Consider the following 12,491-nt stretch of genomic DNA (forward strand, 5'->3'; position numbering starts at 1 on the left):
GAGTTGGTCGGTAATCAATCTTGTAGATTGTATACAGTTTACCATGGAAGCTTCCCCCCCCCCGGCTCTTACTGAGTGCGTTCGATTACTTCCCCCAGCTTACTCGCGCCTGCTCCTCGCGTGATGACAGACATGCGCAGTGGAGCTAAATAAACGAACGTTTTTTGGTAAAGTTTCGTGCAAGAGCTGGAAAGTTGAACTTTGACATGACACTGAGGCTGCATCCGAATCAACTGTCTAGAGCTAGGTCTAGGTCCACGCCCATTGGAAATACGTGGGGACGGGCTGATAATAGACGTAGCTGTAGCTCTGGAAGCACATGGCCTGAGGTGCTCGCCGGAGATCATGTTGGCAGCCATATTTATTGCATGGCCTTATGGGATACTTACCCAACTAACCGGCTCGTCAAGTCGGTTACTTGGGCCAGGCTCGAGTAAGCGCGAGAAGTCACGTGAGAGGTAAATTGAACGCTGTCGCGCTTGCACGAGTAAGCGCGGGGGAAGTAATCGAACGCACTCATAATTCGACTTGACAGTGCCCTCTATTGTTCCTGCACATAGCCTAAACAGTGTATCATGAATCTGGACAAAATATGCGATAGATTTTGTAAATCCCACTTTTCCCCTCCTATTCTCTGGTTTGCTTATATTTGGTGTTTCATTTCTGCACATACAATCAAATTATTTTTAATGGTGATTTTATGGGATGAGAGGTTTTTTGTGATTGAGGGTACAGCATGGGAGAAGTTAGTAGATACACCATGTGAAGGGTTTGATCGCGAAACGAGAACTTTCTGAGAAGAACCAGAGGTGTTGACATGATGTTTTAGGCAATATGCTTTGACCGTTATTATGAGAGCCACCACTCAAAACCATTATTTTCTAATTTAGAGGCAATTGACTCACATGACGTTGCTTCAAACTTCTCCCAAGAAGGCATGAAATTTCTTCTATCGTTTTTCTTAATCTTCTGCAGTTCTTCGTTTTGCATAGTTAAATTTGCATACCCTGAACTCTTCAAGAAATTGATGTTTTACTCCCAACAACTTTTCAATTTGTATGTTTTGTTTATATGAAAAAAACCCAACAACTTTGTTCCCATTTTGGGCGTCTTCAACCCTCTGAAAAAGGGGCTTTCAGTTTGCGCACGACTGAACCCACCCTGCGAGAGCCAAAATATTGTCTGACAGCCAATAATTTGAATTCTGTGAAGAAATAATTCAATAACTAAACGTCGGTGGATTTTTTTGGTTATATGTCTCATTCAATAGTGAATAACTTTTATGTTGCTTGGACAATAGCAATTTGAAAAAAAAGTATTACTTTTATGCGGTGAAACTCAAAAAATATCACGAGGAACATAGCTTTAATAGGCATTCTTATTTTGTCATTCATTGCCTTTTCACCCACATGTAGCTCCTTATCATACTTGTAGTCAGTTTTATCATATGTTTGTGTTAACAATTTTCATTAGTCATTTCTCCCATATGTATTCATTCTGATACAGGATAGAGTACTTTATTCGTGTAGTTTTGTTGTAACAATCATTTGCCTTTAACAAAGATCCTTATTGGATCGCTCTGTTACGCCCTCTAACTTTTTTTATGATTCATGTAGTTTTGTTCTAACATTGTCACTGTGTGCATGTTTTCATTTTGTTTCTCAACAGAGAGTTGAATAATTCATCCTCATCCATTTTTTTTATTTCATTGTGTTGCATCTGTATTTGTGTTTCATATTTAATGTAATCAACATGATATAATTAATATTCATGTACAGAGTGAGTCAAAAAGAAAATGACAGAATTAGAAACAAAATTTGAAAATTTAAAAAGAGGGGGGTACTCAATATGCCAACCATGGGAAAAATTGTGTCCACATTTCATAAACGAATGAAACTTCCCACAGACGTTAAGTTTCATGAGAAAAAAAATTCCAGGTATGGAGCCATCGCAAACTCGCCCTTTTAGGGGCGTGGCAGCCGTATTATAAAAAAGGGCGGGCGGGGTAGTCATCATGGTGGGCACAATTCATCAGTATTTTGTCACACATGCACTGGACTATTAAACAAGCAGAAAGAATACTAACAATGAAATGAAAATGATTAAATGAAACAAAATGCAGACCCGAAACATGTACAATGAAGAAATATTGAACAAATGAAGAAGTATTGAACTAAAAACAACAGTAATTGATCAATTAACACTGATAATCAAAAATCACTCTGAAAGGTGGAAACAATAATAGTGCACTTTTGTATACAGATGTAATATCATAACTAATTCATGCATATCAGCCATGGTCACTTTCCAATTGACACCTGGGACTTTAGAGTTTCATTAACAGACCTCAGTGGACTAGATTTAATTCTGTTCATTGCTAATCAATTTCAGTGACAGATTTGGAGTGGGAATGATCAGATCTTGTGATTATTTGCAGTGGAGAAAAAATGAAAAATACATAATTGGCCAATCACGGATGTAACATCACCAAAATGCTCCTTTTGAAAAAAGGTTCATTGTAGTTAGTTTTTCTACAAAGTGCCATTTTTGCTTCAGGTTTTGTGTGAATTTAAACTGAAATTTTTGCTGCCTTTTTCAAAAATGTTTGTAAAAACGGCTCAAAAAAGAATATATTATGCATTGGATTGCTGCGTTGATAATGTCATGGTTGCAGTGATTTTCAACGAACTGATTTCATCACAAAGCAATATGTTTGTAAATCAGTTCTGAAGAGGAGTTTTCATAAGTTATATTCATGGCTATTTAACCAGTTCGCGCCGGATGATGTGTAAACACTCAAAGGTTTTGCGGTATTCGGAGCAGATGACGGATAAACACGCAGGGAGCGAGGCCGGAAATATCTGTCAGCGACCCGCTCGCAGCGAGTGAGGTCAGAAATATGAGTGTGCTCCCAAGGGTGATGGCTCCAACCCGCCTGGCTTGAGGTCGAGTGAAAAGTAATCCCGCGCCTCGTTCCGTTCTTGTCAAAATAACTCTGGCGCGAACTGGTTAAGAATAAAACAAAATTGATGTAAACCTTTCAAGAATATTTTTTTTTCCTCAAATGGAAGATTTTTTTTGTCCAACAGTGATTTGCCATAATTTTCTTCTTGCAAACCACAAGATCTTTTTCGTTCCCACATTGAGACAGATTTGGAAGGTGATACAGTAATCACATTGACAACAAACTGATAATATCCTGTTATTTGCCTCCTCTTATGATTTACGACTTAGCTCATTTTATAGGTTTTACAAACTTAGACAGTAGTGTATTTCAGTAAGAGCAGTCAAAGGATTGCACGCAAGAATATACTTTTCAGACTCTTAATTCCAGTTACAGGTTGCACTCCATTTGTAAATGTGATTAACATATACATGTACATCATGAAAGTTATTTTGAAGCACCATCATCTTAATTCACGCTAATCCTTCCAGATCCTTCAAAGTCCACCAAAAAAGATTTTGGAAGTTTTTAGAATTGAGGAAGTTACTACCCAGGCACTATTACTGTACATGTACATTGTACATGGGCACTACATACATGTAGGTGTTGATGTCTCTACAAAGTTTGAAGTCCAAAGAATGTGCCATTGGGTTTCTGCACTTTGGTGGAATTTGTAGGATTTGGGATGGTAGTGAGCTTAAAATAAAATGGAGTAAGGGTTCATTTACAGAGTGAATTAATCCTGATAAACATCAATATTGAATTTTGAAGATGAAAATATACATATGGGTCATTCTCTAAATCTGGGGTGCACTTTTGTTTCTTGTCCCTGTTACATCCGACATCGACGCGATCTGACATCTAACATGATTTTATAACTCTGGATGAACTCTTTAATGTATTCTTCCTCATTATGTGAAGCAGACGACCTGCACAATAAATAACACAATTAGTCTGAAGTCATTTTTAATGAGACATGAATGATAAATTACAAAGTTTAGTTACAGGGACAGGATAAACTTCAAACACTGTTGTACCTAAGTATATAGAATGATCCATGTACACTATATTTTTGGACACAAAAAAAAGCCCCAAAAACACCCAAAGCTTGGAAACTCCAGTAGCCCTGTGTTGACTTTTTTTTGTACGAGGATTGACTATTCAACATACAATTAATACCCCTACAAAATGTTTGTACAGTTGTCAGTGTCCTAAATGTTAGCCGTTCACAAACAGAACTGATGAACCAATTCATGTACATGACATTTAAATGGAGAGACAGACAGGCCATGTGGAAGGTTGAATGTGGTCATGGCATTAATGTGCATGCAGCGTGCTTCCAGACAGCTGTCGTTATTTGATACTCAATTAAAGAGATTGAGAACCAGACACTACCGAGCACCGAATTTAGTATCGCTGCTAAGATGCTGTGCGGTTTGCTTGTCTGCATTTTTCATCATCATCCCAGCTCATGAACAAATTCAAGGTGTATCTTGCGACATCGTTGATTGTATAATTTTTGCAATGAAAAGGGTTCAAAGATGAATGTTATGGATTCTGTTTTAATAGCAAACTTACAATTCTGTTTGCATCTGTTAAGAAATTTGAGAGTGGTTAAAACTGCTGACAGACTGCAAATGTTTCAAAGAAATTGCCTGCACAATGCCTTTCCGATTCCAGTTAAATGTCATATAACTGCATCAGGCTGTTGTGAATGTTAACAAAAAGTAAAAATGTATCTTGAGAACTAAAATTTTGACATTTAAGCTATTTATATCCAAATCATGACTGTATTTTGTTTTATTTTGTGACACAGTAGCTTAAAATACTGCAGTGATATTTTCAAATTTTGCTTAATCACAAGTGTGATTGTATGTGTACAAATCATTCTGATGCTGTACATTGTACGCTAGTTTGAGTTTTACAGTACACAGTGCTAGTAAACTGCCCAATGCTGTACTCATGATACCAACGCATATTTTATAAATGGTTATCAAAACAGGACAGAGCCACACTCTTTCCAACAAAAAATGTTCATAAGCAATGGTTCATAAGTACAGTACTGTCAGTTAATATGAATAGTAAAGGTTGCTTCCAGTCTTTCAGAAAAGGTAAAGCAAATGTTGTGGGAAAAACTCACGAATATATTTAGGCATAATTTGCCAATCCATCAGTACATGGCAATGGCCTGTGGTACAGTATAGTACGGGCCAGTAGAAATCTGGCAGTTTTGCGCAACTGTGTACTGCAATTTGATGATGTAGTAATAATGCTAATTTGACCAACTTTATAATTAAAAAAAAGAATTACACCTCACTTCAGATGGATATGTTATCTTGCATTGTTGTAGTCAAGTACTTTTTAAGAGCACAGGAACTCGCTGAAACTTGCATTAGTGTTTTACAAGCACATTGGAACGAAATGCCCAAATTACATGTACATGTGCACAAGCTTTTTCAAAATGTGCGAGTACAAGTGTGCAATATAGTACTTGACTACAAGAACTGCAACTCTATAAATGAAATATTTTCAAGTGAACCACAAAGGGAAACTGACTTGGTGAATTATAATGATTTTGGACAGTTGAACAAAGAAATTGACCGGAGTGGGGTTTGAGCCTGCAACCTCCGGATTGCCGTTCCGGTGCTCTCAGTTGGTAGAGCAACAGAACGGTAATCCGGAGGTCACAGGTTCAAACCCCGCTCCAGTCAATATTTTTTTCAATTTTTCGAAAAAATCATGTATTTTGAATGTTTGTCTTTAAGGATTTTTTCTTGGCTTAGTATCAGTGTTGCACAAGTTTGACAACATTGTCCTGTGGTGAAAGGTTTATTTTCTGTTTTGGATTGATTTTGCGGTGTTATTTCTTTCTGAGTTTGCAGCAGTGTTTTCTTGTGGTCGTCGAGAGTTTTTGCAATTTTTTTCTAAGTTTCTTTTCCACGGAATACAGGGGTTCATAAAAGCCAAGCAATACCCCAAGGGTACCAAGATCACTGCCGTCAATGACGGCGGGGAGCCGACCGCCTTCAAGTACATCTTCAAGAACTGGCGGGATAAGAATGCATCCAAGGTCGGGGAGGTCAAATCGCCCAGGGGCAACATTGGTAAGTTGTGGAGGGCCGGTGGGATTCGTTCATGCCGTATGGTGTAGGCTGACTGTTCCAAGCCGGTTTGATTTAGCTGTTAACCCTAACTCTCTAGGCCTTTTTGCTTGAATGTAGCCTCAGTCCTGCAAAATCCTCCATTGTTTCTTGAATATGGTCCGTGGAGGGGTGACCACTGCCTGAATCCTGCAAAATCCTGTGGTGGTTACTGCCAATATATTGACCCTTGGCCTGTGACATCCTGGAGCAGTACGGAGGATTTCAAGCGTAATCCAGGCCAATATTTATGCATGGCTGAGCCAAACAACACAAGGTCTGGCCCAAGACCTTAACAAAGTGCATCCTATGAAATCAGTAACACACTTTTGCCATGTAACCTCAATCCTCCAAATTCCTCCACTTTGGCAAAGAAGATTTTGAAGGATTCAGGGCGGTTAGGGTTCAGCTTGAAATGTTCAGACCAATCAAGTGAGAACAAATTTGACCCAGATTTGCATTTATGGTGAACCCAGACTGGGACCTCGAGTGCATAATAACATGCAAAACAAAATCAGGCCAACTTGACTCACTCTTCAGCCGACAAAATTCTCAAAAATGTTCATGATGCAGAGACAAGGTCCTCAGCATTTCACCAGCCAAGTTTGAGGTCTCAATTCAACTTTCAACCCTAACCGCCCTGAATCCTTCAAAATCCTCTTTGCCAAAGTGGAGGAATTTGGACGATTGAGGTTACATGGCAAAAGTAGGTTACTGATTTCGTAGGATGCACTTTGTCAAGGTCTTGGGCTGGACCTTGTGTTGTTTTTGCTCAGCCATGATAAATATAGGCCTGGATTATGCTTGAAATCCTCTGTACTGCTCCAGGATGTCACTGGCCAAGCTTTAACGTATTGACAGTCACTGCCACAGGATTTTGCAGGATTCAGGCAGTGGTCACCCCTCCATGGACCCTATTCAAGAAATAATGGAGGAATTTGCAGGATTGAGACTATATGCTATTTTTCCATGAGGCCAATTGGAGGATTTTGCAGGATTGAGGCTACATCCTAGCAAAAAGGCCTAGGGAGTTGGGGTTAAAGGAGACTTTTCTTCAACAATTTGCACCTGAGATTGATCTCACACACAGTATCGAGAGTCCTAAATTTGCCCAGTTTTAAGCAAGACTTGCTAGGCAAGACTTGTTAACTGGTTAAGTCCATCTATTGCTGCTATCTTTTACAACCAAACTGAGCAAAGCTGGTCAGTCCCTGTAGGCTGGCTTGTTTAAACCAAGCCAAACCAGTTCATACCGGTTTAATCTGGATATGCTAATTTTGAATGGAATGGTTAAGCAAGGACAGAAACATAACAATCAGGGTCCCCCTCCCACCAATTTTCCATAAAACTAAAGTCCATTAAAAAAACACCACCACAAAACAAACATTGCTTATGTTTTCAGGTATTTTTCTGACCGCTTGGTTTTCCTTTTGCTCTCATATAAACAATTCAGCCAAGATTGACTACAAGAAATTTGACGCCACCACCCTGCACAAAAAGAGTACCTGTGACTTTGAGGCAGACCCATCCCTGGCTGCGGCACATGGTATGCCTGATGATGGAACCGGTGCTGTCAAGGTAAAAACTACTTGTTTAATTTTCCACAAAAGTCAATTCCATAAAAAAATCAAATCTAAAGTTTATTTCCAGTCAACAGGAACGGTGGAAAAATAGGAGGAATATCCTTGTCTCAGTTCACTTTGAGTGGATGACGAGTGGTGGAGTTGTTTTGACTTTCTTCATTTTTTCATTCTTTGTTTAAATTTTCTGTAAATGTTTGACACTGATCTTCAACACTGAAGATCTTTTTCTTATTAAAATCGTGTGTATGTTATAAACGATATTTGAGGCTTGCTTGGTTCATTTTTTTTTTTAACCCCCCGACCCATCAAAATCCAACTGCATGTTTTGTTGGGATCTGTTGGAGTGAGGACTGCACTGGTAAACTGATTATGCTTTTACATGGAGTTTAGGCATACCACCATAATCAGAGTCCAACAGTCTGCGTGTTGAGTTTGTTAGAAGGTTCTTTGTAAGAGTGAGGAAGGTTCTTAGTAAGTCACTCAAGGTTAGAGTTAAGAATAATAAATTATTTATGTATTTATTACATTTGTTTCCCCAGGGTGTGCCCAAACAGTTTAAAACTGGTTTCCATTGGGGGCCCTGCATACACTTACAAATGACTACACATATACACAAATACAATACTGAGATAGAATAAAAGCATATGGGATTTAATCATTAAGTTAGAGGTCTACAGTTTCTCTGCATAAAGGTTGTATGCATAAACTTTTGTCTGAAAGATTCTCAAGAAACGTGTTACTTTTTCATGGGCCTATTAAGTTGAGAGAGTGTACTGTGAATGTTGGGCTGGTTTGGGTTTGGAAGTAACAGCTTAAATGTATACATGTGGTAATGATGAATCAAGTCGTTGTTTTTCACAATGTGTATAGCCTTCCTTTTATTTTTTCAATTTGGCATTTCTTTATAATGAGCAGTGGTAGAAAATGTTCCCATGATTGGCTGAGAATTGTTTGTTCCACACTCAACAAGTATGCAACTTTTCCTCAGATCCACTGATTTCCTTGTTGTATTACTTCTCATGAATGCCATTACAAATTAAAAAAATACTGTACAAAGTCTTGTGTGGTTTGGAGTTTCCTCATTTTTTTCCTAAATTGCCAGTTGCCTGCCTAACTAAAATCGAACCTTGTGTCGGGGATTTTATGAAAATGTTGGTATTCTGCTTGAACCTCCTTTTTTGTCCTCGGCAGATTTGGCGTATCGAGGATTTTGAAATGGTGGAGTTGGAAGCCAGCCTGTATGGTCAGTTCTTTGGTGGTGATAGCTACGTGATCCTGTACACGTATAAGGTCCGTGGCAGAGAGCAGTATATCATCTTCTTCTGGCAGGTCAGTAACTTCTACTTTTACTTCTATGCAGCTACTTGTTTACAGCCTTTTCAGTGACTTAACGAGTAAGAGCGTGATCATAGATGCAATTGAGATCTAGTGATTATTGAGGAATGTCACTTGAGGTCACAGGTCAGTGGTCTCCCACACGCCCACCATATTAAACGTCTACGGTTGCAGACTAGTAAATAAACTGCCATAGACCCCAGTCGTGAATTCACCGACTTCCGAAATTCAGGAAAAATACTCACAACTCTTCAAGGTGTTTGAGACACACCTGAAATTAACGTTTATTTCATCATCTTTCATTCTCTGCTCATTTGTTTTTGGGGTTTAACCAGTGACTTTTTGGAGAAAATTCCATCCAAAGATGATCTATGCAATCAATCATATTTCATTGTACATGTACTGTACGTTCAATCGATCAAGCGCCGTGCTAGACGTCCAAAATGGCAGATCTTTCACCGTTCACATGCAAACTTCATAAGACTGTAAGAATTGTGCGTGAGGACAGGGTACAATGTATGTAAACCTGTTCATACTGGTAGTAATGGTGCTTGTGTGTCCCTCAGTATTGCCACTTTTGTTTGTTTGTTTGTTTTTGTTTTTTATTTCAACTTTTTAAGGGGGAAAGCATTTTCAATATGACTACACTGAAGGACGTGTGTCTGATTATTATGATCATGATTATATCGTGTTTACAATTGTAATAACCTGATATTGATGAAAATCATTGATGATTGATAAGTGTCGTTTTGGTCCCTATCATCATTAGGGTTAATAATTTTCATAATGTGTTTGTTATAAATTGAATATTGAATATATAGTATGAGTGGAAGTTAGTGGTCGGATTAGGAGGACAAAAAGGTAACCAGTAAATTTGAAGACCAGGTCTAATAAACAGATTTGTCAGCTGTCTTCAAGACCACTTGTGATTATTAAGACATTCATGATCTTTACTTGAAACTCCTCCCACCACTCCCCCGTCTCCAACAGGGCCAAGAGTCTTCTCAAGATGAGAAGGCGTCGTCGGCCATCCACGCCCAGAAGCTGGATGACTCTATGGGCGGGGCCCCGGTCCAGGTGCGTGTGGTGCAGAACAAGGAGCCTCGGCACTTCCAGATGATCTTCAAGGGCAAGATGATCATCCACTTGGTATGTACATATCTGTAGTTTGTTCTTTCAAATAAACATCTGTAAAAAAAAAACAATCGGTTACTCACGTTACCAAACTGTAACGTGAGTAACTGATTTTGTGCGTCTTGTTTATCATACATAACACATTTTTCTGGATGTCATCTTTGGTGCTTAGGTAGGTCTAGGTCTACTCTATCTACCATGGGGATAACAGTTATTAAACCTTTTCAGTAATTACAGCCCAAGGAAACTCAAAAGTACATCAAATGTAACTTGAGTAACCTTGGAATTGCCCTTGTGCAAAAATCTACATGTTTAATCAGCCTTAGAAAAAAAATAAATCATGCTTCACCCAAAACTTTTTCTAACCATCATTCCATTGTTAACCTGAAAAAAACCTGAAAAATTGTATTAAGGTATTTTAGTTGTAAAAATGTTCTTTTCTTTATGCTTCCTTCTCTAAAATCAAGTTAATAATTAAATTTTTAAAGTGTTTTGATTGTTGACCTAGGCCACCATTACTTTGTTTCATCTTTATGAAAGTTTTGCCGTGGTACACGGGTTCGAATCCTGACCGTGGGAACATGGTGCTTGTGCTCTTGAGCAAGGCACTTTACCATTATTGCTTCGTCCTTCGGATGGGACGTAAAGCCATAGGTCCCGTGTGTTGTGTAATGCACGTTAAAGAACCCAGTAACACTTGTCGCTAAGAGAAGGGGTTTGCCCCGGTGTTTCTGGCAGTGACAGCAATTATGCGCCGCAGCACCTAGCAAAAAAAAAAGAAGGTGCTACATAATGGGTCTCATATGTTCATGTACTTCATTTACCTGGCTTTGGTTGCATTCTCCCCAGCGCTTTGTATCCTCTGGCAAAAAGCGCTATATAAATACAGTTATTATTATTATTATTTTTTTTTTGGGGGGGGGGGATATCTCATTAATCCTTTCCTGTCATTGTTTCAGTTTTCTACAATTACCTTTTTGGTGGCAATTTTCTTCACCTGTTTGAGACACTCCTTATTTCCCTCAGGGAGGCAAGGCCAGCGGTTTCAAGAATCGTCAAGAGCAAGACAAGGCGGAGGCCACGGCAAGACTGTACCAAGTCAGAGGGACAAATGAGCTCAACACTAAGGCCATCGAGGTGAGTGCGATGAAGCTGAGAAGGCCATTGCACAAAGACGTCTGCATCATTCTAGTGTTCTTCTGAATAGTCTGGCAAAACTGGGAATTCCTGTAATTGTTTTAGCTGATGAGAAGTATGAAACAAATTCTTAGATTTGCCTTCTAGCCTTCAAAGTCCTGCTAAACTTGAATCTTAAAAAAACAGTCACATTGAGGTGGCAAACATGGACTATTTTTGAAGATTATATACATCTGAAACAATCTACAACTCAAAAATGTAATAAGTAGTAGAGTTGCAACCGTGAAAAATAACAGTTAAACAGCTGCCCCTCCCCCTCTGCTGAAAGCAAGATTGTTTAAAAATGCACATTATCTTCAAAATTAGTCAAAGTTGGCCACATTAAAGTGACTTGCCTTCAAAAGTACAAAATATACACACCTCATTTGTTGACCATATACAGTGGCCAAATAGATCATTGTTTCCTTTGCTGCAAAACGTTTTATACTCTGTAAAATGAAGACTTCTTTGATAATTTCTTCAACCCAGACCTGGGTGACATGTGACCTGTCACATGCGAGACATAATTTGCCATCAACATGACATTAATCATCAGATTTTTTTGATACCAACCGTTGTTCACTTCTTTCTTCTGTTGAAGGTTCCAGCCAGAGCAAGTTCTCTCAACTCCAACGATGTGTTTATTCTCAAGATGCCCAATGAGACCTATCTGTGGTGTGGTAAGGTAAGCATTTGCCTGTCTGAAGTTCCCAACCCACTTATTCAGCTTGTCTGGGACATTGAGACAGTATCGTGCCAGGCATGGAGAAAAAAAAAAAAACTCCCTTTCCTAAAAAGCTGTTTTACTGAGAAATTGTAAAATCGGAATTTTGGCAGAGTTGCCACAGTCGTGGAAAACTCCTGGAACATCCCAGAATTGAAAGCTATCATGGAAAGTTATGGAATTTTGTTGTTTTACAAGGAGTCACGGAAAGTCGAGGTTTAAAGGAAAAGTCATGGAAAAGTCACGGAATCCTGTATAAACCACACTTGATGGTGGGTCACATTTGGTTAGGCCAGTCTTTCACTTTACATTAGGAAGACAGTGACACGATATAGGCTTTCAAGTATTCCTACTTTTCCTACTTTTTCCTAGTTTTTTTTTGTGCCTTGCTCTTACCTTTCCTACTTTTTTTGAAATTCCTACTTTTTCCTACTTTTTGTCCCACAATTCCGAAA

At 38.8% G+C, this 12,491-nt stretch overlaps 1 protein-coding gene across 1 annotated transcript in view; it reads left to right on the top strand.

Moving 5' to 3' along the window:
- Nucleotides 1-12,491, top strand: part of LOC119746418 (advillin-like) — a 50,494-nt gene that overhangs the window by 22,429 nt on the left and 15,574 nt on the right. The window contains 6 exon segments of the mRNA XM_038223346.1: nt 5,895-6,048; nt 7,538-7,662; nt 8,859-8,996; nt 9,993-10,151; nt 11,163-11,273; nt 11,914-11,997. Of these exon segments, the coding sequence (XP_038079274.1) occupies nt 5,895-6,048; nt 7,538-7,662; nt 8,859-8,996; nt 9,993-10,151; nt 11,163-11,273; nt 11,914-11,997 (771 nt within the window).

This window comes from Patiria miniata, unplaced genomic scaffold, assembly GCF_015706575.1.
Source record: "Patiria miniata isolate m_02_andy unplaced genomic scaffold, ASM1570657v1 HiC_scaffold_12, whole genome shotgun sequence".
Classification (NCBI taxonomy): Eukaryota; Metazoa; Echinodermata; class Asteroidea; order Valvatida; family Asterinidae; genus Patiria; species Patiria miniata.